The 25,491-nt window shown below is 54.2% G+C and overlaps 1 protein-coding gene across 1 annotated transcript in view; it reads left to right on the top strand.

The window, feature by feature from the left end:
• Obscn (obscurin, cytoskeletal calmodulin and titin-interacting RhoGEF) overlaps window positions 1-25,035 on the top strand; it is a 143,937-nt gene extending 118,902 nt beyond the window's left edge. Inside the window, exons 87-110 of the mRNA XM_029483168.1 lie at window positions 740-851; window positions 12,745-12,857; window positions 13,157-13,325; window positions 13,438-13,516; window positions 13,615-13,815; window positions 14,496-14,556; window positions 15,435-15,512; window positions 15,762-15,934; window positions 16,119-16,145; window positions 17,000-17,152; window positions 17,245-17,290; window positions 17,635-17,712; window positions 17,988-19,971; window positions 20,616-20,696; window positions 20,848-20,958; window positions 21,077-21,244; window positions 21,982-22,104; window positions 22,251-22,421; window positions 22,976-23,060; window positions 23,262-23,501; window positions 23,728-23,951; window positions 24,186-24,261; window positions 24,455-24,604; window positions 24,789-25,035. Of these exons, the coding sequence (XP_029339028.1) occupies window positions 740-851; window positions 12,745-12,857; window positions 13,157-13,325; window positions 13,438-13,516; window positions 13,615-13,815; window positions 14,496-14,556; window positions 15,435-15,512; window positions 15,762-15,934; window positions 16,119-16,145; window positions 17,000-17,152; window positions 17,245-17,290; window positions 17,635-17,712; window positions 17,988-19,971; window positions 20,616-20,696; window positions 20,848-20,958; window positions 21,077-21,244; window positions 21,982-22,104; window positions 22,251-22,421; window positions 22,976-23,060; window positions 23,262-23,501; window positions 23,728-23,951; window positions 24,186-24,261; window positions 24,455-24,604; window positions 24,789-24,966 (4,881 nt within the window). The 3' untranslated portion in view covers window positions 24,967-25,035. The remainder of the gene's footprint in view (window positions 1-739; window positions 852-12,744; window positions 12,858-13,156; window positions 13,326-13,437; window positions 13,517-13,614; window positions 13,816-14,495; window positions 14,557-15,434; window positions 15,513-15,761; window positions 15,935-16,118; window positions 16,146-16,999; window positions 17,153-17,244; window positions 17,291-17,634; window positions 17,713-17,987; window positions 19,972-20,615; window positions 20,697-20,847; window positions 20,959-21,076; window positions 21,245-21,981; window positions 22,105-22,250; window positions 22,422-22,975; window positions 23,061-23,261; window positions 23,502-23,727; window positions 23,952-24,185; window positions 24,262-24,454; window positions 24,605-24,788) is intronic.
• Window positions 25,036-25,491: the final 456 nt, after the last annotated feature.

The following is a 25,491-nucleotide window of genomic DNA, read 5'->3' as shown; positions in this document are numbered from 1 at the left end:
GTCACCTATCCTCTGCCTTATAGCCTCTCCTTTCACATTAGGCTGGGCCCTGTTATCTTGTCCCCTTGCCACTGTCCCCACCATTTCAAGATGATGCTTAGCATCTGCCAGTTGGAGGGGACCCGGTGCTGACCTCAGCTGTCAGTTGCTAAGGTAAAAACGCGGTACCGTTTACCTGGTGAGACTAGCATTGCACAGGACAGAGCTCTGCCTTGCCCATGCAAGCTGGCCTCCGACTCTGTGCTCTTTGTCCTCAGATCTGAGGTAAAGAACAGTCTGAATACTGTGTACGGCTCTTAATAGAGCCCTTGTGTGGAAGTGAGTGAGCCTCCTCTGTATGGCTCTGACTGTGGCCTAGGGCACTCGATGTCCCTATGACATCCTGGAAGCAAGGATATTCAAGTTAACTCTGGTTTTGATTGCACAGATGCTGGAGGCCATGGAGTGACTTAAATCAGATATAGCTTATTCCAGTTCCAGATTTCTACTATTTCAGGTGTTCATACCCTCAATCTCTTCAGCAGGACAGCTACATCCTGACCAGGGGAGGGAGAGAGCTGTCACCATATTAAGAATCTCTAGGGGAGCCCCTGGCTGGGCTCGGAGCCCTTTCCCCTATACAAAACATACTCAGGGCAGTGACCCCATGTTAGACCATCAAAGTGGTCTAGACTCCTTTGAGGGTCCAGATTCCTTGAGGAGCCTGTATTCTAGTGGGCCTCTGCTGTCCCTTTGGCAGCTGGTGAACCGGTTGGGCTCAACACGTGGTGGTGGAGAACTATACATGCAGAGCCCTGCACTGCGTGCCCGGGACCAGCACCACCGGGAACAGATTGTGGCTGCCGTAGAAGGTAGGTTCTGTGTCTGTGATGTCTCGGTGACTTGCGAGTTTTTAGCTCTAGGCTGGAACCTCCACTGGTCTGGAATGAGCCTGGTGGAATTGAAATTATTGTTCCTGTTTCTAGGAGGAGGGGGCTAGCATCTCAGGGTGGGGAATGATGGAGACTGATAGTTGGGGAGGCTGAAAGTCAGGGAGTCCAGAGGAGGCAGTTGCAGGGTCATGTATGCAGCTACAAGCGCACTGGGAGGCCATGAACTCAGCATGAGAACTGGAAGTTGCCCTGGATAACAGGGACCCCACAGACCTACTCAGTTATGGTGTCTACAGAAAGGACATAGCAGGGCTTACATCAGCTTAACTGGAAGTGAAGGTGGCAGCAGGAGTGGGTGAGGGGTCCACACTGATGCAGAAGACTGCGAAAGAATCCTCACGAGAGGCACAATACCCAGTGAAGTCATCGTCTTGGCCCAGGGCTCTTCCTGGGGTACCAGTGTGGGGGTAGGAGTAAGCTGTAAAATAAACCTCACCAGGAGCTGGAGAGATAACTAAGTGGTTAAGAGCCTATGTTGCTCTTGCAGAGAACCTGAGTTCAGTTCCCAGTACCCATGTCAGGCAGCTCACAACTGCCTGTAAATCTTGCTCCGGGGATCCGGCCCTGTCTTGTCTCAGTGAAGTGTCAGTGCTCACATGTAGAGGCACAAAATCAAAACAAATATTTAAGACAAAGTAAACAAGCCTGACTACGGACAGAAGTCAAGTTTTGTTACTTATCCTGGAAGTTGTGAGCAAAAGGTCTGTTCATTTTAGATATTGTCTGCCATCAGGGACGGACAACAAGGGATCAGTAATAGAGAGAATTCTACATAAGTCTTGGTAAACTGATGAGTTTGTTGGGATTAGAAGTATAGGCGAGGGATTACTTACAGACACACGGATAAGTCAAAGGCACCTGTTTCACTCTATGGTCCACCCCAGCATGGGTGACAAATCTTGAAAGTTACATCCCTGGAGCATGTCACCCATGCTACACACTTGTAAGCAGCTCTGTGGGTTGACTTAGTAGTGACTACCACTTATATGACATTACTTTCTGAGCTTTGTAAATTTTGTTCACTTCCTGTGTCTTATGGGTTTCCCTCGTTAAAGGCATGATTCAGTTTGGAAGACATAGCCATGTAGTATCCCACCCCTTCCTCTGATTCTTACATCCTCTTGACTCCCTTTTTGGATGTTCCCTGAGTCTTGGGAGGGATGGTATAGGGATCTGATCATTTTCTTCCATCCATGGCTGAGGATAGCAGAGAAACAGTTATTTGGTTTCCGATGCTAGTGGAATATGGGTCTCTATAGCACATCCCTTACTGGAAAAAAAAAAATTCATTTGGAAAAAAATAAGTTTTCCTCTATGACTGACCAAAGCCAGTGGCAGCTGCAAGTGGTGCATGTATATGTAAATGTTTAGAAGGCAATTTGACAAGAACGTCACAGCCAGAGAACAAAATAATAGTTGCCTCCCCTTGGGACCACAGGCTCTTGCCTTTCCTCGCTCTACCGTATGGGAATCTCCTCCTCTGGAGCAGACTTTAAATCTCTAGGAAAGTAGATGGCTGTCCCCATTACAGTCACGCCACAATTGTACCAACAAGCACATCTTGCTTGACATATTAGTATCGTACACACAGAGTCATTCAGAGCCGATGAGGACTATTCATGACACTTCTCACCAGTGGTCCCAGAGGGGACTGCTGGCACTCGCCAGCACAGAGGGACAGCTTCAGCAACAGGAACTTTATTTAGCCTTGATACGCATCAGTGACAGCAGCGTCTATGGTTTGTAAGGCCGGGGATGGGGGTGGGGTCCAGAGATCACAACTTGTAGAGAGGCAGTCCACCCCTGACACTGGGATTTTTAGCCAATGACCATATGATTCTACTAGTGTCTCCCCTATGCATACAGGCACTTTCATCTGAACTCTGTCACTGCTTTAACAAATTTGTGAGACTCTCCTCAGGGCTCAGCATTATATGATGAAACCTTTTCTTTACAGAGGGTGGGTGGGTTCCCTGAAGGCCAACTATCATCCGCTCTAAGTGCCAAGGGCTGTACTAAAAGGAGAGCACAGTAAACAGACAGCGTAGCAGAGAAAGATCACATCGCTTCTGTTGCCCCATCAGGCACAGATGGGAGGTGCTACCATATCTAGTCTTCCGTAATTCACAGACATTTTCCATGAGCCATCTGATCCCTTCATACTGAGGTGCTGTGCCATTGCAGGACCCCTAGGCATCACCCCACCTAATGATGGCCCTAAGCGGGATGGAGCCTGAGTTGCGTATGTCAGCTTCCATCACAGGGTCCATGCGACCACTTAGATTCTCTTGACCCCTGTGCAGGTACCATTAATGTTGTGTGACATTAGTTAAAGGAGACGTCTGTTTATCCCAGAAATGGCCCTGATGACAGACTGAAGCACAGTTCTACCCAAGTCTAGCTTAGTGCACCAGTGAGATTACTAGAGTTACTCTCAAGACACAGATCAGGTATAACTGGAAGCTTGCTTCAGCAAGCGCGAGGGGTCTAAATGTCATGTCCTGGAAACTCTCAGAAGAACCAGGCAGCAATTCTGCTGGTCAAAGTCTCCCCTCCCCAGCAGTTGTTACTGCTTAGGTGACCTGGGAGCAGAACAGCACCTTGTGAATTTTGTTGATTTCTTGAGTCTTCATGAACCTCCCTCCAAGAGGGAACCTTTTGATTTGGAGGAAATGACTACATAAGGAGAGTTGTGACACTTGCGTGGACAGTCAGGACGGGAGGGGCCAGCTAGTGCTTTCCCATTTGGAAGGTGCTCCCAGATACTGGAGAACCTCACAACCTCGGGGGGGGGACGCAAACAGAGACCAGAACACCGCCAAGTGAGCCACAACTTCCGCAGTAGAAGGGGTGCAATATATATCTTCGAGCACTGAAAGCAGGATCGTGCGGTCCCTCAGCCACTGGAATCAGTTCCTGCCGTTTTGTGGTCCTGTTTTTTTAGACCCTCTCAGAACTGAGCCAGTCAGAGGACCTGTGATGTCCTCCACTATCCTTTCAGAGACCCCCTTCCATGATGAGCAAATGTCTTTGCTTCTCCTCTCGACCCACCTTGGATAAGCTCTGTTCTGTGATTTCCCACACACAGTGTCTGACCACAACCTGGTAACTGTAGCACCATGTGTACTTTCGTCGGCCACCACTGGCACCAGAATGTCTACTGCCTGTGTACCTCCTGTCTTGTGCAAATCCCACTGTGCACAAGAACAGCCTATATACTCATTTACTCGTGGCCATGATGAGTCTTTTTCTGGGACAGAAGAGGGGTGCCAGTATGGAAGAGCAGGCCTTTGGGACTCACTGTGTTTGGATGTGTATCAGTGTCTTGGGGAGACAAGAAGGCTGGTCCCAGAAGACCCCGGAGCCGGAGTCCTGCCAACCTGCTTCCTAACCTCCATCCTGCTTTTGTTAACCCCGCGGCTCTGCAGCCAAAATGGCCTGACAGAACTCTGTGGGTGTTGCTGCCCTCTTGCTTCGTCCTGCATCAGGCTGGCAGCCCTGCTTTGCACAGTCACAGCCTGCCTGTGGCTGCCAGTTACACCCAGGCCCAAAGCTGGGCTGTGAGCAAAAGAACCAGGACCGTCCTCAGAGGTGTTGTGCCCACTACCCTTGAGAGTAGTGAAGTGGGATCTGTTAGGGAAGGGGGAGGTACTCAAGCTGGTGGGGAACACGGGGCTCTGTGGCTGGATCCCAGACTCTTGCTGTGGGATCCCTTTCCATTAGAGGAAACCTACACGCAGGCATGCACACACACACACATACACACACACACGCACACACACACCTACACACATGTGCATGCACACAATGCATACATGTACACATGTATGCATGTGTGTACAAGTACCCGAGGAGAACATGGGTCCTCCACAGTGTGTGTTTGTATGTAGGAATGCATGTGTGTACAAGTACACATATATAAGCATATATGTGCCTGTGTGCAAGACATATGCATGTATGTGCTATATATAAGCACAGAGTAAATGTACCTTCCATACACACAGACACTGATGGTATTTTAACTCAGCGTCTCTGTTGTCCTCCTCTCTGTGATCTTGCAGCAAACCAGGAGTCATGAATTAGTGTCCCAGGCTACAGTCATGAGCAGTTCATCACCCCCAAGATTGTAAAGAAGGCTGCTCAGATGTGAGGGTGCAGGGAGCCTACAGTCTGCCTACTGGGGTGCATCTGAGACAGCAGCTGAGGGTACTATAGGGGAAGAGCCCTCTCGCTGGGCTGGATAGAGACAGACTCAGCTTGTTTCTGAACATAGAGCCCCATATACTAGGTGGGAACTGCAGGGCCCATTTACTGGCTATGGGGCAGAGACATACTGGAGTTGTCTCCCTTGGGAGAGACAGATTCCCTTCCAATGCTGTGGCACTGTCTAGGCTGTTCCTAGAAAGATATCGGTGGGAGTCCTCCACTGTGAATGCCATATTTGGAACTCCAGGGTCCACCCCCTTCTTAGTCTTTATGATTTATTTTTGTAGAAGAGGATCAGCCATCCTAGCCTAGCCTTTGTGTGGCCGCTGGCTCCGCTGTGCGGCTCCAGGCCCTCCCTTTCCCTCTCTGGGCTCAGATTCCATGTCTGAGAAATGGGATCGTATATATGATATCTTCACAGGACTTTGTGGGCCATGGACTGAGTAGAGAGTGAGGGTTTTGTGCAGAGGCAGACTTCACCCCACCCCAGCCGCTATGGTACCCTGAGGACACTAGGTACTTCTTGTGACATGCCAGGTTGACTCCACCCAGAGGACAGGTACTGTTCCTATTTCACAGATGAGGGGACTGGATCCCCCAACAGCCAAGGTCTCCCCAGAAACCCACAGACAGGCAGAACCAGACCGTGCTCCTACACCAAGCAGGTTGCTACGTTGCCAACGCCACTCAGATAGCTTGCCCCCCAGGCGCTGCTAGTCTGTAACGGTTGCTGTTCCGACTGTTTTCTTTGTAGTCACTGAGCAGGAGACAAAAGTCCCCAAGAAAACCGTCATCATGTAAGTGCAGGCGTGACTCTAATCTTCCTCTGACTGTTGTGCCCATGCATGTTACTAACCCCCTCGCCTTGCCAGCCTGGTGTCCTTGCTGCCTGCCTGCCTGCCTGCCTGCCTGTGCATACAACCCTCACGCCCCCTATGGGTCATCAGCGCCTTGCCGGTTCTTGCACTCTCAACCACCCTGCACCGTCCATGAAACCTCCACACCCCACAGCTCCCTTGTAGGCCCCAGAGCACACTGCACAGGGTGACAAGACTCCACACACTTCATGGTGACTCACCAGGGTGGTGGCTTTCCCACAAATGGAGAGAACTGGCAATGAAAGCCATTTCCCTTAATGGGCTCAAGACAGACTTCTGCCTTTTAGCGACTCAGAGTTTAGGGACTTTTTGGAGACAGGGCTTCCTGCAGCAAAGGATTCCCATTCTATAACCTGCACTGCTAAACACAGTATTTAAATATGTTTACTGCAACAAAAAGCAAATCTTGAATGTGATCCAGTTTTTATTCATTGGATCCAAACTAAATGATGTTACAGTGGTGGTATCACAGCCCGGGGCTTTGTGTCCCCAAGCCTAGCTCTTGCATTTGGAAAACAGAAAGGGGAAGCTCTGAGAAGTACAGAGACCATCTCACCCACCTCTCCCCTTCTAAGGTGAGCTGCTCCCACCATGCCACCCAGCCTATGCTCACCACCCGAGTCTTGGAAAGGCCCCACGCTGGAGTTTGGTTATCCATAGATGGTTATCCATACCTACCATGTGGGGAGCAGTATTATAAGACACTTTGGGGCATCAAGACCTGGGTTCCTGGTGCCTGGGGAGACTCCAGATAGCCAGGATTTGTGATATAGCTCTGGGAAAATTCTCGGTCTTTCCATATTCCTATCCATACCTCTGCTGGGAGCAAGATGCAACTGAGCCCAGACTCAAATCTTCCAAAGTCCTAGCCAATGCCTGTCACTCACCCTGGTGCCCAAGTTCTGCTTCCTCCTGTTGCTCTGACTCCCATTTTTGGAAGGGTGGAACTCAGGCAGGAGAAAGGGCATGGGAGAAGTCAGAAGACCTGTGGCAGCCCAGCAAAGTCCAGAGCTAAGCCAGTTCAGATGTACTCCTTAGCCTGGTGGGGCTTTAACCATCCTCTCAAACCCAGAAACCAGGAACATGGGCTGCAGGTCAGAACCAGCTGCACCCTGAGCTTGGGATTGTGCATGTGGCCACTGCATCAGCTATCCACCAGTCCCTATTAACTGAGGGCTTCCAGCACCGAGGGCTGGCCTGGCACGATCCCTACGAACAAAGCACAAAGCCTGCTCAGGGGGTGGAACAGATGGGGACCAGCACAAGGAGCATTGCAAAGCACAACTCACTTTGTGTTAGAAAGCACCTAGAACTCTTAAGGTCACATACCCAGGCCTGACCTCTTTGTGCTTTGTTTCTTTGGTTTTCTGTTTTATTTTCTTAGCTAGGGTAATGCAGGTGGGCCTCAAGTGCATGTGTAGGAGTTTGTGCTGTCTTATCCTCTGCTCACTGACACACGCACTAACTTGGGCTCTGACATATCCTGATGGCACTATGTTGGGTGAGGTTGTGGGTCTCTTGGCCATCTCTTCTTGGGCCCTCTCCCCCTACTAGAGAGGAGACCATCACCACCGTAGTGAAGAGTCCACGTGGCCGACGACAGTCCCCCGGCAAGTCTCCCTCTCGTTCACCTTCACGCCGCTCTGCCAGTCCACGGAGACCAGGGCTGTTAGCCCCTGAGAGGCTGTATCCACCAGGGACCAGCCCATCCCGGAGGCTTGAAGTAGAACAAGGCAGGAAAGCCCCGGTACCTGCATTGTATGTGACAGAAGCAGAGGTCCACGCTCCAGCCTCGCAGTCCCAGCCCAAGTGGTTAGAGGTGGAGGAAACCATTGAAGTCCGGGTGAAGAAGACAGGGTCACGGGGTGCATCTCCTGTCCGAGAGATGACCAGCCGTGGAGAGGGAATCCTCTTCACACTGCCTGGCGGGATCCCTGGTAGGGACCCAAATGCCAACAACTCCAACAACAAGAGTGTGTACCAGGAAGCCCGGACCTGGGGTCCCGCTGTGGTCCATGTTGGTGAACCTTTCATCTTCCAAGTGGACTCAGTGGGCAATGTGGACTGGGTAGCTGCTAGCCCTGAGCCAGAGCAGGTCAGAGCCTCCCAGAAGGAAGAGAACACTGAAAGGCAGAAAGGATGCAGTGATGGAGACGAGAATACCTTCCTGATGGAAGAGCCACAGGACACGGATAGCCTTCAGGGTCGTGACCCTAAAATCCTCACACACAATGGCCGGGTGCTGACATTGGCTGACCTGGAAGATTATGTGCCCCAGGAAGGAGAGACTTTTGGCTGTGGGGACTCCACCCCCAGCACCCATGATGAACCTCCCTGTGAAGTCTCCGTGCTCCAGAGAGAGATCAGCGAGCCCACGGTGGGGCAACCTGTCCTGCTCAATGTGGGGCGTCCTCCAGGCACCGGTGCCACCCCCAGCTTCTTCAGGCCAGGTTCCCAGGTCCACAGCCCTGAGAGTGTCTCCTTCCTTTTGCGTGAGGCCTGGTCAGGTCCAGTGAGTGCCGCACCTTGGACAAGCTCCTTCCATACCCATGTCCAGAGTTCTGTAGATGGTAGCCATGGGAGCTTCAAGACAGAGGTCTCCACCCAGACAGTCAGCTTTGGGGCCGTAGGAGAGACAGTCACTCTTCATATTGACCCAGATGGTGGCAAGGCTCCAGGCCCCTCCCAGGGCTGATGCCACACACTGGAGATAAGGTAAGGCAAGTGGCCCAGAGCCTTGGACCATGCCCGGTACCAGCATCAACCCTGGAACCCACAGCTTACCTCGGACACCTCCCACGCCCTGTTCTTCTCCAGCCTAGGACTGAGCCTTCCTTGCTTTCCTGCCCGGTCCTGACTACCTCACTGGACCTGTTCTCTGCCGGGAGGATGGGGGAAGTACCTAAGTACCTGCAGAGTTGGAGTACGCTGACATCATTTCAGAAGAGCCCTGGACAGGAGACTCCAACTTTGGACTCCACCTCCCAGGCCCTGTGGGGGCTCTAGAAACAAGATTTGGACTTGGGTGTTTTCCCTGAGACATATCCCCATTGAGGGTCTTGTCCAGCGTTGCACCTAAGACATGTGTTGACCTGTCATCAGCTCTGCAGGAATTCAGGACCACCTCTGTGGTGGACATGGCTGTAGGGTGGGGGGGAAATCCCTGGTCATTGCCCTGATGAGAACAATAAATCAAGTGTCAGACCCTCCTCTCTGTTCTTTCTTGCTTGTTCACCCAGAAGCTCAGGGTCCCCTCTTCTTGTAGCCATCTGCTAGACCTACTCTCATTTCTTCAAGGTTACATCTCAGGCCACATAGGCCTCTAGAGTGGTTGATTATCTGTGTGCCCTGATGTAGTACATGCAGGTCCCAGCCTACCTTGAGGTTCATGGTTAGTGTCTTAGGGTTTTACTGGTGTGAACAGACACCATGACCAAGGTAACATTTCATTGGAGCTGACTTACAGGTTCAGAGTTTCAGTCTATTATTATCAAGGAGGGATTATCACAGCATCCAGGCAGGCATGGTGCAAAGAGGAGCTGAGAGTTCTTCATCTTCCTCTGAAGGCTGCTAGCAGAATACTGGCTTCCAGGCAGCTAGGATGAGGGTCTTCAAAGCCCACACCCACAGTGACACACCTACTCTGACAAGGCCACACCTTCTAATAGTGCTACTCCATGGGCGGAGAATATACAAACCTTAACAGGTAGATTAGGGACAGGATTTGAACTGATCCTTGACCGTTTATAGACCTGATCCTTGGGACTCACAGTTTAAGCAGGGCAGCCATCACAGTCACTTTTGGCCTACTGGGGCTGAGCAGGCCTTCCTAATCCCTGGATAGCTGAGGCCATTGTAGGATGAATGGGGAGTCAGGAGTGAGAGTGGGTGACCATTGCATCCTAAGCTCTTGGCATGTAGGGGTCGATCTCATCATCTGCATAGATGATGACTCAGGATTTTAGCACTTGTCTGTGAGGGGGTGGGGCCCCGGGAATCCTCTAGCCCTGAGGCCTGTTCTCAGGGTGCTTCTGGCCTGTTGGGCTTGAGAAAAGCCTGTGCAGTTTTTGTCTGGGGATGTCAGAGATGCCTCATCCCCAAGTACTGAGGAGGGTCTGGGCAGGGAAGGGATTCATTGGCAAAGGAGCAGTCAGCAGTCCTGGGGTATGTGTGTTGGGCCCCCACATAGGTATCCAGGTCTGAAAGGAGGCACAGAGGCAAAGTACAGGAGCCACACCCAGGAGAGGTTTAGAGGTATGCCAGGGGTGGCTTACTAGGATTTGGGTAAGGACATGGGCCTGGACTGGGTTTGGAGCATTTATTTAGGTGTGGGGTAGAAAGCTGTCAGCCACATGGGGTGAAATAAGATCATGGTTCCTGAACACCTGATCCTACGGTTCCCCTGGCCCTTAATGTGCACCAGTCTAAGATTTGGGGTCTAGAGCCAACCCTGAGGGGAGCTAGGGCTGGATGGAAGGAGTGTGGGACTGGAGGCACACTGAAGATGGCGGCTTTCAGAAGATGTGCCTTCCCTGTAACTTCGAGAAGGGTGGCCCTGGGGTGTACATGGATCTGGGGAGATGGGGCAGCAGTGGCCCTGTAGGCAGCAGCTCTGGGCTCAGAGCTCCTTAGTGTACCATAGCCTCCTGAACCTCCCCCTCCAGGTGGCTCCCCAAGCAAGGGACAGCAGCAGCAGCAGCAGCAAGTGAGGTAGAAGAGGGAGGGCAGTCTCTGAGAACCGGGGTGGGCATGCAAAGCCTGTGCAGTCCAGACTTACTTCGTGTTCCTACCCTCCTGTCCATAGACACCTCCGTGGAAGGCTCTGCCCACTCTGCCCAGGATGGAGCTGACCAACAAGCTGCTTCTGTCCTTTGGAGGCTGCTGGGCTCAGAAGCCCTAGGCCCCTCCCCAGGGGATCTCCCGAACACCAGACAAAGGGAGCCACCTGCATTTGAAGAGGCTGCATCCCAGATCCCAGGAGCAGCTTCGGGCACACCTGGTAAGTTAAGACCCAGTAGGGAGCTGACTACAAAGATTCCTGCTCTCCTTTGCTAACCCTACCCCATTCCTGGCCATGTGATCCAAAGGGTCACCTTGATTGCCCATTCCATGGTTACAAACTTGCAGAGCTCTGGGGCACCTTGGTATCTGTATGGCTTTATGTATCATCATGTACTTTGCCTGGTCATGGCTCATCCTTAACTTGACCTCAATTTCCCAATCTGGGAACTGGGCCCACCCAGCTCACCTGTGCATGTACAAGGACCCAGAAGTGCTCACTTCTATCTGGAGTTTCAGTTTCCCCAGATGTGCCACCTGTCCACTCAGTCCCACGCTGCTACCTGTGTCCTGCTGCCATGTCACTGTAACTTCAGCCTGGCTGGATGTACAGAGGGCAGAACTACATCCCAATGCTAGTCTGGCTGGTGGGCTGGGAGACCAGGCCCTGGTGGGGAACTGGGGAGGTCTCATATCTGGCTTCAGACAGTACTAGGTTGTGGAGGTCAGGACTGCCCGGTTCTCACTCCGGGTTTTCATCCTGGCCCTGGAGCTGCTCTTGATTCTGCAATCTACCCCACACTGGCCACACGGGGAGCCCATGATTGTTAAAGGATGTCCTCCCCATGCCAGCCAGGGTTCAGCTCACCTGCTTCCTATTTCCTACCAGGTGAACTTCCAGAGGTCTCACAGCCTGGCACACACAAGGGCCTGGAGCAGGAGACGACAAGTTCTGGGTCCCAGGAATGGACTGTACCGATTCGGTAACCTCCTGAGCCAGTTGGGTCATGTGTGGAACTGCCCTCCAAGGGACACCCCCGAGCTGGGCAGTGCAGAACCCACTTGCTCTGGCCTCATGGCCTTGAAGAGTTAACAGGGCAGACTTAAAGCTCTCCAATACACTTCTTACAGGCCCCAGCCCAAGCTGGTGGGCAGGGGAGGGAAGCGGGACGCACCCTAGAGCACAAGGTCTTGGAGAGAAGCTGGGGTGGGGGGCTCTATGCACACATCTAACCCCACAAGTTGTGACAGTAAGGTCCTCATTCTCTCCTGGGGCTCAGGTCCCTGAGAAATACAGAGTCAGGGTGCTTCAGTGAGCAGAGACCACCTTGTCTTGACTCCAGGGTGGAAGGAACAGCCTGGCCAGGTGCAGGCACTGGGCAGCTACTCTTGGATGTGCACAGCCAAGTCATCATGGAGACCACACAGAGGACCTACGTGTGCCAAGCTCCTGACACAGGTGTCACAAGTATGGAAGTGGGCCAGCCCCATGGGGGTACACACCTGTGCTGGGTACTCAGGGGTCATTTTATGAGAGCCTGATTAAGTCACACGGCATGCTTTAGTCCAGGTTTCCCCATCTCTTCTTCCTGTGTCTCCTTGGAGGGTCCAGAACCCTCTGGGAAGAGGCAAATGCAGATGTGGTACCCACAGGCTCTATATCTGAGAGCGGCTATTAGTGCTTTGCCTGCTTTGGCTTGCTGTCCTTGTGATTGCTTGGCCAGTGCAAGTCAAAGCAGGAAGAACAGGGGCCACATGGAAGGAAGCACTTTACAACTACTAGAGGCCTAGACAGTGAGGTTGGGGTCATCAGGGAAGGAGGTGGACTTTCTGGTTCGAGGGACATAAATCAAGACTTTACTGACCAGAGATATACATGAATGGCTATGTGCCTAGGGCTATGAAGCCCGAGGGTCGCTCCACACAGGTTCTCTTCCCTCCTTTCCCAGGGGCCCCGTCCATGCAAGTCACTATTGAGGATGTACAAGTACAAGTAGGGGACATGGCACAGTTTGATGCTGTCATTGAAGGCCACCCACCACCCATAGTAACCTGGTACAAGGTAGGAGTAAGCCCAGGCAGCAGTGGGGAGGAGACAAGCTTTGGGAGCTGGAGGGCACGGGTGCATGTATGCATGAGACCATGTGGAGGTGTGGAAGGGGGCTCATGCACCCCACCATGCAATCTGTAACCCCCACCCCATAGCCCCACCTCTCTAGCCCTAACCAGTACCTCCCCATCCACTTCTGACTTGCACCTGGGTCTGGGCACACAGCAGGTATTGGAAGTACTGCTCTGGGAAGGGTGTGGCATATCCCAGGATAGGCTGATGGTACCCCAGGCTGTCTCCTATCTGTCCAGGGCAGCACCCAGCTGACGAGCAGTGCCCGGCTGAGCCAACGGCAAGATGGAACAACATATTCCTTGGTGTTGACTGACGTGGCTCCACATGATGCCGGTGTCTACACATGTGTTGCCAATAACGCAGGTGGACAGGTGCTCTGCAAGGCAGAGCTGCTGGTCCACGGGGGTGAGTTGGCAGGCTACAGGGACCAGGGAGCAGCTCTTGTCATTGCATTGGGAGAGTAGTGGGGTCAATTCATGGCTGCCTATACTGTCCATGTCCTGTGCTTTGACTGCAGGGGACAAGCTAGATGCCGAAGAGCAAGTCTATCGGAGGAAACTGCATTCCTTCTATGAGGTTCAAGAAGAGATTGGGAGGTATCATTTCCTCACCTGCTCCACAGCCTTCCCGTCCTTCCCAGGACACTCTCAGCATGGTGCCTACCGTGGGTCCCCTCTCTCTTTCTCCACCCCAGGGGTGTGTTTGGGTTTGTGAAAAGGGTTCAGCACAAAGGAAACAAGATGTTCTGTGCCGCCAAGTTCATCCCCCTGCGGAGCAAAACTCGGGCCCAGGCATACCAGGAACGAGACATCTTGGCTACACTCAGCCACCCACTGGTCACTGGGCTCCTGGATCAATTTGAGACCCGGAAGACTCTCATCCTTATCTTGGAACTGTATCCTGTACCTGAACCCCCCGAGAAAGTTCAAAAAGGCATCAGGTCCCAGACTGGGGCTGGAGCTGCTGAGTGTGGGGGTCCCTGGACCTCGGTGCTATCATGACAAGTACTAGCCCCACATCTGAGCATCCTGTTCCTGCTGCTGTGACTGTGTGTGACAGCACCTCCTGAGCCTACAACTAGAAGTGGCATGGTTGGGGTTTTGGACATGAGATCTTTCCTTTCTGTGGGTCACAGATGGGGGCTGCCACAATCTTGATTCTTAGCAAGGATGGCCTGGGACCCCTCTCAGAGGGCTCCCATTCCAGCTGCTCTTGGCCTCCATCACACCCATGGGGGCATGTTTGGGGCTCTTACTTATTTCACATCCTGGCTGCCCTATCACTCCTGAAGCTGTGTCCTAGGATCCTGGTGAAGGGCTGCGTGGAGTGGGCTCTGTGCAGAGATGCAAGGGTGCCCCAGTTCCATTAGGCTGCTGCTCACAGCCCCACTCACCAGAGGGTCTTTCTGAAGGTCCCTTTCTCAGGGATGTGACCCATCTGGGACCCAGGGGTCTTCATTCCACTCTCCTTCATCGGAATATCAGCACCTCTAGATCTGGCTCACAGGAGGTCTGGGTACCTTTCTGGGAGCACAGGCCCAGGAGTCAGGTGCAGCTTTTCCTTAACGAAACCCAGGTGCTCATCTGAGGAGCTGCTGGATCGACTCTTCAAGAAGGGTGTCGTGACTGAAGCCGAGGTAATCTCTACCTTCTCCTTGCCTGAGTGTGTCCCTAGAGTCAGAGCCTACATTCCAGTCCCCGGACACAGCCTCTTTTGACTTGAGTCTCTTGTAGCTTCCAAGGTAGCCAGGTATAACCAGCCTCTGCCACCCCTCCTGACCATAGGGGAACAGCTGTACTAGTGATATCTGCCCCTCCCTCATTTAAGCAGACTGCTGCTTCCTGCCTATTTAGGCTCAGCCCACCTTTGGGAAACACCCAGCCCTGGGGCTCACAGTTCCTGACCTGTGACTTTGTCAGTCACTTGACCTATGGGGTCTGAATTAAGAGGAGGAAGGCTTGATGATCTAAGCAAGCTCTGATGGAATAGAGGAGGAGGCTGAGGCTGGCCCCTCACCTGGGCCAGGCCTTCAGGAAGTACCTGAGGCTGGCCCCTCACCTGGGGGCCAGGCCTTCAGGAGGTACCTGAGGCTCGCCCCTCACCTGGGCCAGGCCTTCAGAAGGTTCCTGAGGCTGGCCCCTTACCTGGGTCAGGCCTACAGGAGGTTCCTGAGGCTGGCCCCTCATTTGGAATAGGCCTTCAGGAGGTACTTGACACTAGTCCTTCACCTGGGCCAGGCCTTCAAGAGGTACCTGAGGCTGGCCTCTCACCCGGGCCAGGCCTTCAGGAGGTACCTGAGGCTGGCCCCTCACCTGGGCCAGGCCTTCAGGAGGTAGCTGAGGCTTGCCCCTCACCTGGGTCAGACCTTCATGAGTTTTCTGAGGCTGGCCCCTCATTTGGACCAGGTCTTCAGGAGGTACCTGAGGCTGGTTCCCACCTGGGTCAGGCCTTCAGGAGGTTCCTGAGCCAGCCTCTTGGGGGCTGGTTCCAAACTGATCCTGGCATTTTCCACAGGTCAAAGTCTATATCCAGCAGCTGGTGGAAGGCCTACACTATTTGCACAGCCATGGTATCCTCCACCTGGACATAAAGGTATTACATTCACGGCACCCCCAGAGCTCGTGGTGGGCACAGCTGGGAGCCAGCCTGTGCTTGGTTTCTACTACCTCGGGTAGGGTTTGGCTCTCATGGAGTAGATGTGACTCCCCTCTCGGTCCTGGGTACTCCCCACTGCCCTTTACTAGCCTCAAGGACTCTTCAGTGCTCTCCTAGGCCCAGAGGGTAGGTATTACCTTTTTCATGAAGTGTAGCCTTGAACAACTTCCCAACTCTGTCTGACAGCCCCCCAACATCCTGATGGTGCACCCAGCTCGGGAAGACATCAAGATCTGTGACTTTGGCTTTGCCCAAAAGATCACCCCTTCAGAGCCGCAGTACAGCAAGTATGGCTCACCCGAATTCGTGTCCCCAGAGATCATTGAGCAGAATCCTGTGAGCGAGGGCTCAGACATCTGGTGAGTGGATGGCCCACCTAGAGGCCTGTTGATCTGGAGCCTCCCTGTCCTTCGTGTGTCTGTCTGGCAGCTGAGGAGCCTCTGCCTCCTCTTCCAGCCCCCCCACCCCCACCCCCCGTGCATACCCCTTGCCTGTGGGACAGGCCTGGTGTGACTCACAAATGGGGTGTTTTCATTCTTGCAGGGCCATGGGCGTCATCTCCTACCTCAGGTAAGCAGACCCTGCCCCATCACCTCTTCTGAGCTCACCCCTCAGTGGAGATCAAGTACACTGCTGGCCACTCCCCAGATCAGCCCCCGAGACACAGTAGGCAGCTATTTTGATACTAGGCTGGAGGCCAACTCTGATAAAATAGGTGTTGCTTAACGCTTCTTGCTAACACCCCAGGGTCACGAGACAGAGCTTAGCCACTTCTCTGCAGGTCTGGGGGCTTGACCATGGGACACTCAGTGACCACTGATGTCCTGAAGGTCCTAGTGGTATAGCTCAGGTTTGGATCTCCTCTGCAGGCTGAACTCTGATTCCCAGCTTGGCAAATGCTGGTTCCTACCCTTGAATCTCCTCCCATGCTGGACCTGAGGCCCCGCCCCAGCTTACCGCTAGGCGTCACCTCAAACTGACCTTGATTATCTTGCTTGAACCCAAACCCCTAGCTCAAATTAAGGCTATGTCCATATCGCAAGCTGAGCCTATATCTCTGACCTATTTTGGACATGAATCTCCATGTCAGGACAAGGGCAAGTGACCCCCCTGAGGATGAGCCTTTAGTTTTACCCAAGACAGAGCCCAGAGACCCACTCAGGCTTCCCTCATAGCCTCCACTACAGCTGAGCCTCCATCTCTGCTATGGGGCAAGTCCCAATCCTCACCTCAGTCTGAACCTAGATTCTCATCCCAGCCTGAGCCCTGCTAACAGAGCCCGGATCCCTGCTCCAAGCTAATCCTGGATTGCTCTGGTCCAGCCGGAAGCATTTCCCAGAATCCTCAAGTCTAGATGAGCGTGGCACACATCCAGTCAGGGAATCTTCTTCGAGAGTGAGCTTCCACACTTTCTCTGCTTTTAGCCTCACCTGCTCATCCCCATTTGCTGGAGAGAGTGACCGAGCCACCTTGCTCAATGTTTTGGAGGGGCGGGTCTCCTGGAGCAGTCCCACAGCTGCTCATCTGAGTGAGGACGCCAAGGACTTCATCAAGGCCACGCTGCAAAGAACCCCCAGGTGAGTGCACCCCTGCCCTTCACCCGCGGAAGCTTGTCAGCCCTGTCACAGGACCCACCTGACTGCTCCATCTGGTTTCCTTCTTTCTCCAGGGCCCGGCCTAGTACTTCCCAGTGCCTTGCCCACCCCTGGTTCCTGGTAAGTAGGCCCAACTTGAGCTCAACTCGCTGCTCTGCAGGCCAAGAGTTCTCATCAGTATTGATTGTTCTGGCCCATTGCTCCCCTATTCAGAGGACCCTAGTGCCTCCATATTGGACCCTGAAGCCCTCGACAAAGTATTGCTATGCAGTTAGCAGCAAGGGCTTCCTTCTGCCTTCCTGAGCATTTGGGAGAAGGATTTGTAGTGTCCTAACCCTGGAGTGTCTGAGAGGAGACCCTGACGTTTGCTGCCTCCATCCTGCTGGGCTTGTATCCCTGAAGAGCTCCGACCAGGGCGCCAGGGTCCATCTCTTGTTATCATAGCCACTTTCCTCCCACTGCAGAAATCCATGCCTGCTGAGGAGGCCCACTTCATCAACACCAAACAGCTCAAGTTCCTTCTTGCTCGAAGTCGCTGGCAGGTGAGTCTCTCTTTTCCCAGGAAAGAGGTGCTGAGGCCAGGGAAGGGTACCTGAACCTAGCTGTGTGGTCAGGAGCACAGGGCCAGGCTGGCCTGCTCCATGATTCTGGGATCCCCTGAGTGCACCAGGTGGTGGGGCAGAGCAATAAAGCAACAGGCACAGAAGCCCCAGGTGTCCTGGGTAACCAACCCCTCTGGAGCAAAGAGGCAATGGGCACCGCACCTCCTGCCATGACCAGTCATGCCAAGTGGATGTCCCTCTGTCCTCATTTCCAGCGTTCCTTGATGAGCTACAAGTCTATCCTGGTGATGCGCTCCATCCCAGAGCTGCTTCAGGGTCCCCCAGACAGTCCATCTCTAGGAGTGGCCCGGCACCTACGAGGGGAAGCCAGTGGCGCCTCAAGCTCATCATCTTCCTCAGACAACGAGCTTGCCCCATTTGCCAGGGCTAAGTCGCTGCCACCTTCCCCTGTGACTCACTCGCCACTGCTGCACCCTCGGGGCTTTCTGCGGCCTTCGGCCAGCCTCCCAGAGGAGACAGAGGCCAACATGCCCACTGCTGATGCGGCCGTGCCAGCGTCCCCAAAGAGTGCTGGGCCTCCGGCAAGCCCAGGTTGCGTGCCCCGGCACAGCGTCATCAGCAGCCTGTTCTACCAGCAAGCTGGCGAGGGTGCAGAGCGTGGGAACAAACCATCGGGTGCCAAGAGGCACCCTGCTCGGAGGCGGCACCTGCTAAAGGGTGGCTACATTGCAAGGGCCCTACCCGGTCTGCGTGAACCCCTCATGGAGTACAGCCTGTTGGAGGAAGAGGCGGCTAGGGAAGAGCAGGCCTCTCTGATGACCAAGACACCCTCCTTTGAGACTGCCCTGCGGCTACCTAGTTCCAGTGTCAGAGAGGTCCCAGGCCGAAGCCGCTCCCTGGATAACCCACCCGTCACGACCGGCCCCTCTCCTGAGGCATGCAAGGAACAACTCCTGTTCCCACCCTCCACGGGGTTGACTCATGAAACCACTGCCAAGGACAGGGGGCACAAAGAGGGGTTCTTGCAGGAGTCTGTCCCTTTTCCACCTACGAGTGGTGACTCAAGGCCTGGGAAGCAAGAGGGATCATCCCAGGACAGTTGTAGAGGGAAACCAGCCTCTTCCTGTCACTCTGAGCTGGGTTCTGGTTCCCAGGAGGGCTGTGGCCCTCCATCATCTCAATTGCTTGGCTCCTTACCTCCACAGTCATTGAAGAAGGAGCTCTCAACGTCCTGTGGCCCACTCTTTTCAGAACAGCCTCAGGCAGCCCCATTCCCATCTCAAGTAAGCCCCCTTCTGGGTTCTGAGAAGGGACCTCAGGATGGCTCTCTATCTGAAGGGCCAGTTCCAGTTCCCTCCAGTTCCCCAGGGTCAGCTTCCCAAGTAGATGCATCCTTGGATACTGAAGGCTTGTCTGAAGCTGGGGACACATGTGACTTTACGCCTCCTCCACAGCGGCCTCAGGAGCAGGCCACCACCCGGAAGTTCTCTCTGGAGTCCCGTGGGGGCTATGCAGGGGTGGCAGGCTATGGTACTTTTGCCTTTGGCGGGGACGCAGGGGGGATGCTAGGGCAGGGTCCTCTCTGGGCCAGGATGGCCTGGGCTGTGTCCCAGTCCTCAGAAGAGCAGGATGAAGCTGCAACTGAGAGCCCTCAACCTCTGGAGAGCTTGGGGCCCATTGCTGAGGCCAGTGGGGTTCCCCTAAGGACCTCTCCAAGCCTCACCCCTTGGGAGGAAGTTGAGCAGGTTTCCCTGGTGCAAATCCGGGATCTCTCTGGTGATGCAGAAGCAGCTGACACCATCTCCTTGGACATTTCTGAGGTCGATCCTGCCTACCTCAACCTCTCGGATTTATATGACATCAAATATCTCCCATTTGAGTTCATGATCTTCAGGAGGGTCCCCAAACCTATAGAGCAGCCAGAGTCACCTGGCTCAGAAACCGAAGCTGGGCAAGGGCTGGCAGATTTCCTGGAGGAGGCCGCGTGGCCCTGGCCAGGCGAGCTGGGACTGCGTGCTGGTCTGGAGATTACAGAGGAGCCGGAGGAGCCAGGGGACCTGGAAGCACTGCTGGGCGAGGCTGCTGTGGGCAGGAAGCGCAAGTGGTCCCCCTCCCGGGGCCTCTTCCAATTCCCTGGGAGGTGCCTGTCAGGGGAGGAGCCTGTGGAGCTTGGGCTGCGCCAGAGGGTGAAGGCTTCCATGGCTCACATCTCCAGGATCCTCAAGGGCAAGCCGGAAGGTAACCCCCACCCCCCATACCCCATCATCTGGCATGTCTGCCTCCATGTTCTGCATCCTTGGGGCTACCAGGGTACTCTTGTGCCCTCTCAAGTCCCCATTGGCCTCCTCTTCCTGTTCTATATGACCTCCAGCCTGACCCCATAGGTCTTGGCTCAAATCCTAGTTTCTCCTTTGCAGACCTGACACCTCTCCTTACTGGGTATCTTAGACCATCTCTGATACATACTGGCTACAGAGACCTAGAGCTAAGAGCAGGGGCAGACCTTTGAGGAGAGAGAGGGTCCATGGATTAATTCACCAGACCCCAGATCTCTGGCCCAGGAGCCACCCCAAACCCAGATCCTCTAACATAGTTCTCAGTGACCTCAGAGCCCCTTTATCTTCAGAGCCTTCATGTCCTCTAACTTTCCTTACCCCAGGGCCAGCCTCCCAGCCATCCCACAGGTATCTATGCCCTTTGCTGCAGGCCTCAGTGTCCTGGCAGCCTGCTGCAAAGGGCCGGCTAGGGATGACTTCAGCAAGCTTGGTTTTGAGTTCCTACAAAGTCCCTGAAGTACTTCCCCTGGGCAGATTTCCCAGGTAGAGGAATATGGTGCCATCCTGCTTCTCCCCCTGAACTCCTGGGGCCTCTTTCTTCCACAGGTCCTGAGAGGGAAGGGCCTCCCAGAAAGAAGGCAGGCCTAGCTTCTTTCCGGCTGTCAGGCCTGAAGGGCAGGGACCAAGGTAAGTGGGGATCACAACTGCGGGAGTCCAGTATGGGGCTCTGGTATAGAGGTCTAAGCTTGGAAGGCTTCTGTTGGAGTTGAGCGGGGTCCAGACTGAACTGTCTGGTCAGGCAGTCTCCCTTCAAGGCTCTTCTTTTACCCTTTCTTAGCACCATCCTTCCTAAGAGAACTCTCAGACGAGGCTGTGGTCCTGGGCCAATCAGTGACACTGGCCTGCCAGGTGTTGGCCCAGCCAACTGCCCAGGCTACCTGGAGCAAAGGTAAGGAGCTGTCCTGGAATCTGGGTACTGGACTGGTAAAGACAAGCAGCAATCACAGGCCCAGCAGGATGCTGTGGCTGCCCTGGGGAAAGCCAAGGCTGGCTTTGTCTTGTCACAGATGGGGTCCTCCTGGAGAGCAGCGGCCACCTCCTCATCTCCTCCACCCTGAAGAACTTCCAGCTGCTGACCATCCTGGTGGTGAAGGAGGAGGATCTGGGCACGTATACCTGCTGTGTGAGCAATCCGCTGGGGACAGCAGTCACCACAGGTGTCCTCCGGAAAGCAGGTGTGTGGTCCACACCGGAAGTCTCTACCAGGCCATGAGGGCTGGGCTGGGAGTTGCAGGACATCTCATTTTGTGTAGTGAGCAGGACAATACTGGCTTCTTATCCGAGTGTCCATGGAACTTAGGGCTGGTAGGAAGTCCCGAAAAGTCAAAGAAGCAGATAAAGCTGCTAATACCACACCTACCGCCAAAGAGTCTATTCGTGTGCTCCACTGCTGGACAGAAAGCCCTTACACATAAGAGTCTATTCGTGTGCTCCACTGCTGGACAGAAAGCCCTTACACATGCCTGAGATGAGAACTGCCTCTCCTGACTGCACCACCTCATCTTCCTGTATTACTTTCTGGTTCACACAGCATCCAAGGGTGCTTCTAGGGTGATGAAGACAGGGACTATTGGCCTAGCTGCGGGACCAGTCCATCACCGATTGGCCTGTTAGCCTTGGGCCAGGGCACTCGGCAGAGATGAGGCACTAACCAGGGCCACTCCATAGCGTCTCCACTGTGCCCTGGTGAGGTGGGCTGAGAGGGATCTAGACAGAGACTGCCAGGCAGGTGGACCCCCACACTAGGAGAGGTGCCAGCCTCTTCTATTCATACTAGCTTGAAGCCCCTCTCCATCAAATGACAGAACAAGTAGAGGGCAGGCCTGGCAGCTGTTGAGAGTGAGACAGGCGTGGCCAGAGGTTGTTCCTTGAGGGTTGAGTGTCCACACTGACCACAGAGTTGTCCTTGCAGAGCGCCCCTCATCTTCTCCACGCCCTGAGGTAGGAGAACTATACAAGGATGCGGTGCTGCTGGTCTGGAAGCCTGTGGAATCCTGTGGCCCGGTGACCTACATTGTGCAGTGCTGTATAGAAGGTATAGGCTTTCTGAGGCTTGGGACTCTGAAGGATTGGCATGGAAAGGCACTGGTGGGTGTGTCTGCTCTCTGCCTGTGGGTGGCCTCAGGAGAGGGGTTCCCTTGACTCTCCACAACAGCTTCTTACTCTCTCCTGTGTGGTCAGGAGGCAGCTGGACAACCCTGGCTTCAGACATCTCTGACTGCTGCTACCTCACTGGCAAGCTATCCAGGGGTGGCATGTATATCTTCCGGACAGCATGTGTCAGCAAAGCAGGAATGGGCCCCTACAGCAGCCCCTCAGAACAGGTCCTCCTCGGAGGACCCAACCACCTGGGTGAGCTTTGGGGCTGATGGGGCAGGTAAGGGTGGCCATCAGATCAGGCATAGACATCCTCTTGTCCATGAATGATCTACATGCCTGCATTCAACAATCAAAGCCTGCACTCCCTGGAGATCCCATGGACCTCCTGTCCCCTTTCACTCACTGACCCCCCCCCCTCATGTCACCCTGGTAGTTGATTTTGACTTTACTGGGTGTTGTGGTTGCATCTGATGGAAGAGTCCTGCTGTGGTTGATTAGAAGTGGATGGTGTAGACTCAAGAACGGTGGATGTCACTGGATGGCTATCCCGTTCCATCCTGGAATGTTCTCTGCCATTTTCACAGATGCAATTAGTTAAGATAACAGATCCCACCTAGACCCCGCCCTATCCAAGTTTCTCCTCACACACACACACAAAATTAGTTGATCAAGGAACGAGAGGTCAGAGTGATGGGCGCTTAAAGGGTCATTTTTGTAGTGCTCGGGGAGGGACTGAGAGATGATGGGAGGGACAGGGCTGCCTGGATGTCCCTCCATGACTAGGTTCCCTATTTCATTTCTCACAGCCTCTGAGGAGGAAAGCAGCCGGGGGAGGCCAGCCCAGCTTCTCCCCAGCACAAAGACCTTTGCCTTCCAGATGCAGATCCGGAGGTGCGGGGTGTTTGTAGAGGGTGGGAGGGTGGAGACTGTCCCCCAGCTCTTCCTGGGGGCTTTTTTCATGACCCACATTCCAGTACAACTGCCCAGCATGTCTGTCATTGGCCCTTGACCTTATCTGCTCCCTGAGCTTGGTCCTTGCTGCTCTAATTGTGTGGGGACTACACGCAAGCTCCCCACGTTTCCTTCCTGCAGGGGCCGCTTCAGTGTGGTGCGGCAGTGCAGGGAGAAGGCAAGTGGGCGGGCCCTAGCTGCTAAGATCGTTCCCTATCAGCCTGAGGACAAGACAGCTGTACTAAGAGAATACGAGGCACTTAAGAGACTGCACCACCCACATCTGGCCCAACTCCATGCCGCCTACCTCAGTCCCCGGCACCTGGTGCTCATCCTGGAGCTGTGCTCTGGCCCTGAGTTGCTACCCTCTTTGGCGGAGAGGTGAGGGGTGGCCTGGTCTGCCTGTGAGATGGTCAGTCATGCAAGCAGAGATCTCTGGGAGGGACTGTGAGAACTGTCTGACCCCATCTAGCTGGGACTCTGCAGAACCTGAGGCCCCTTCTGGCTTGCCAAGGGCAGTGTTCTCGGCCTTCCCATGTGTGCCAAGCCCTGCCAGGATACCCATTCTACCTGCCTTGGGCCTGTTCTGAACCGTCTGTGCCCCCAGGGAATCCTACTCAGAGTCTGATGTGAAGGACTACCTGTGGCAGATGCTGAGTGCCACCCAGTACCTGCATGCCCAACACATCCTGCACCTGGACCTGAGGTCCGAGAACATGATGGTCACCGAGTACAACCTGCTTAAGGTTATAGACCTGGGAAATGCCCAGAGTCTTGACCAAGAGAAGGTCCCAGCCCCTGAGAACTTCAAAGACTACCTGGAGACCATGGGTGCGTATATAACTCCTGATCTTTCAGGGCAGGGAGGAAGTTCTTCCCTCCGTGTCTGCCCTCACTCCCAGCTCCACTGACATCCACCAGCCTCTCACTAGAGCCAGACGCTTGTGCTTGGCTCTGTTCACTTGGACCCAGATGCCCTGCATACCAGCTGGCTCCTCCACTGACATCTACCACCTGACCTACCCACCTGTGCCCAACCTCATCTCCACCCATGCTTCTCTGCAGCTCCAGAACTTCTGGAAGGTCAAGGGGCTGTTCCACAGACAGACATTTGGGCTATTGGTGTAACAGCCTTCATTATGTGAGTCCTTCCCAGGTGTCTGGGGAAACTGCTAGGGGGGTGGGTCAAGCTACAAACCCTGTGCACCCCCACAAATACATCCAGAGATTAATTTGGTCCCTATGCTCCACCATTCTCTACTGGGAGCTCGATGTCCCAGTATCTCCTATCCATCCAAGGGTAACTGAGTTTCCTGTGCTCCTCACCCACGCAGGCTGAGTGGCGAGTACCCAGAGAGCAGCGAGGGGACTCGCGACCTGCAGAAAGGCTTGCGCAAGGGACTCATTCGGTTGAGTCGCTGCTATGCAGGATTATCAGGAGGAGCCGTAGCCTTCCTGCAGAGTTCATTATGTGCTCAACCCTGGTAAGGAGCTCAACCTGTGTCCGCCCCGCCCCGCCCCGCCCCACCCCCTCCACTGTTCTGGCTGGTCCTCCCACATGGCCCGCCCCACCCACCCACCGTGCAGCCCTTCCCTTCTTGTCTTACCTTGCCTCACGCCCGGTCCAGCCTAATCCTCAGACCCTTGCTGCTCCACTCTCTGCTTCAGGGGCCGCCCGTGCGCTTCCGCCTGCTTGCAATGCGGGTGGCTGACAGAGGAGGGCCCCACCGGTTCCCGGCCCACACCCGTAACCTTCCCCACCGTGCGGTTGCGCGCCTTTGTGCGCGAGCGCGAGAAGCGGCGTGCGCTCCTCTACAAGAAGCATAACCTGGCCCAGGTGCGCTGAGGTCCAGCTTTACAGAGCAAGATGTGCCATGCCACATGGGGGGACACCCGCCAATAAAAGATGCAAAACAGCCAAAGAATTTTCTGTCTCATTGAGTCACCTCCCTGGTATTGGGGATCTTCATTCATAGTGTTATGGGACATAGTATAATCACAACTTGTGTCCCAAGTTAGGTCCAACCACCCATCCTCAGTAAGCCAGTTAAAATGTGACTTCTTCGGGAAGAGGGACACTGAGATCCAGCAAACCTCTCAAATCGACCTTTAGCGTCTGAAGAAATATTAAAGTTTAAATAGAGGCCCAAGGATATGCCATGTAGCACTGGCCAAGATGCAGTCTCATTCACCACAGTCATCAGGGTTTGTTTCATCTTGTAAAACGCTCTGACAGGCTGTTAGAACTGTTTGAAATCTAGGAGACAAGACTCCCTTCTGGATAGTGGCCTCTCCTGAGAGTAGGGGGACTTCCATTTCTTTGGGGTCAACTGATAAACTTGACACAGGTGCCTCTTTTGAGCACCACTGC

Source organism: Mus caroli, chromosome 11 (genome assembly GCF_900094665.2).
Source record: "Mus caroli chromosome 11, CAROLI_EIJ_v1.1, whole genome shotgun sequence".
In the NCBI taxonomy this organism is placed as follows: domain Eukaryota; kingdom Metazoa; phylum Chordata; class Mammalia; order Rodentia; family Muridae; genus Mus; species Mus caroli.
The sequence above is the reverse complement of the archived record's forward strand: the minus strand, read 5'-3'. Positions and strand labels throughout refer to the sequence as shown.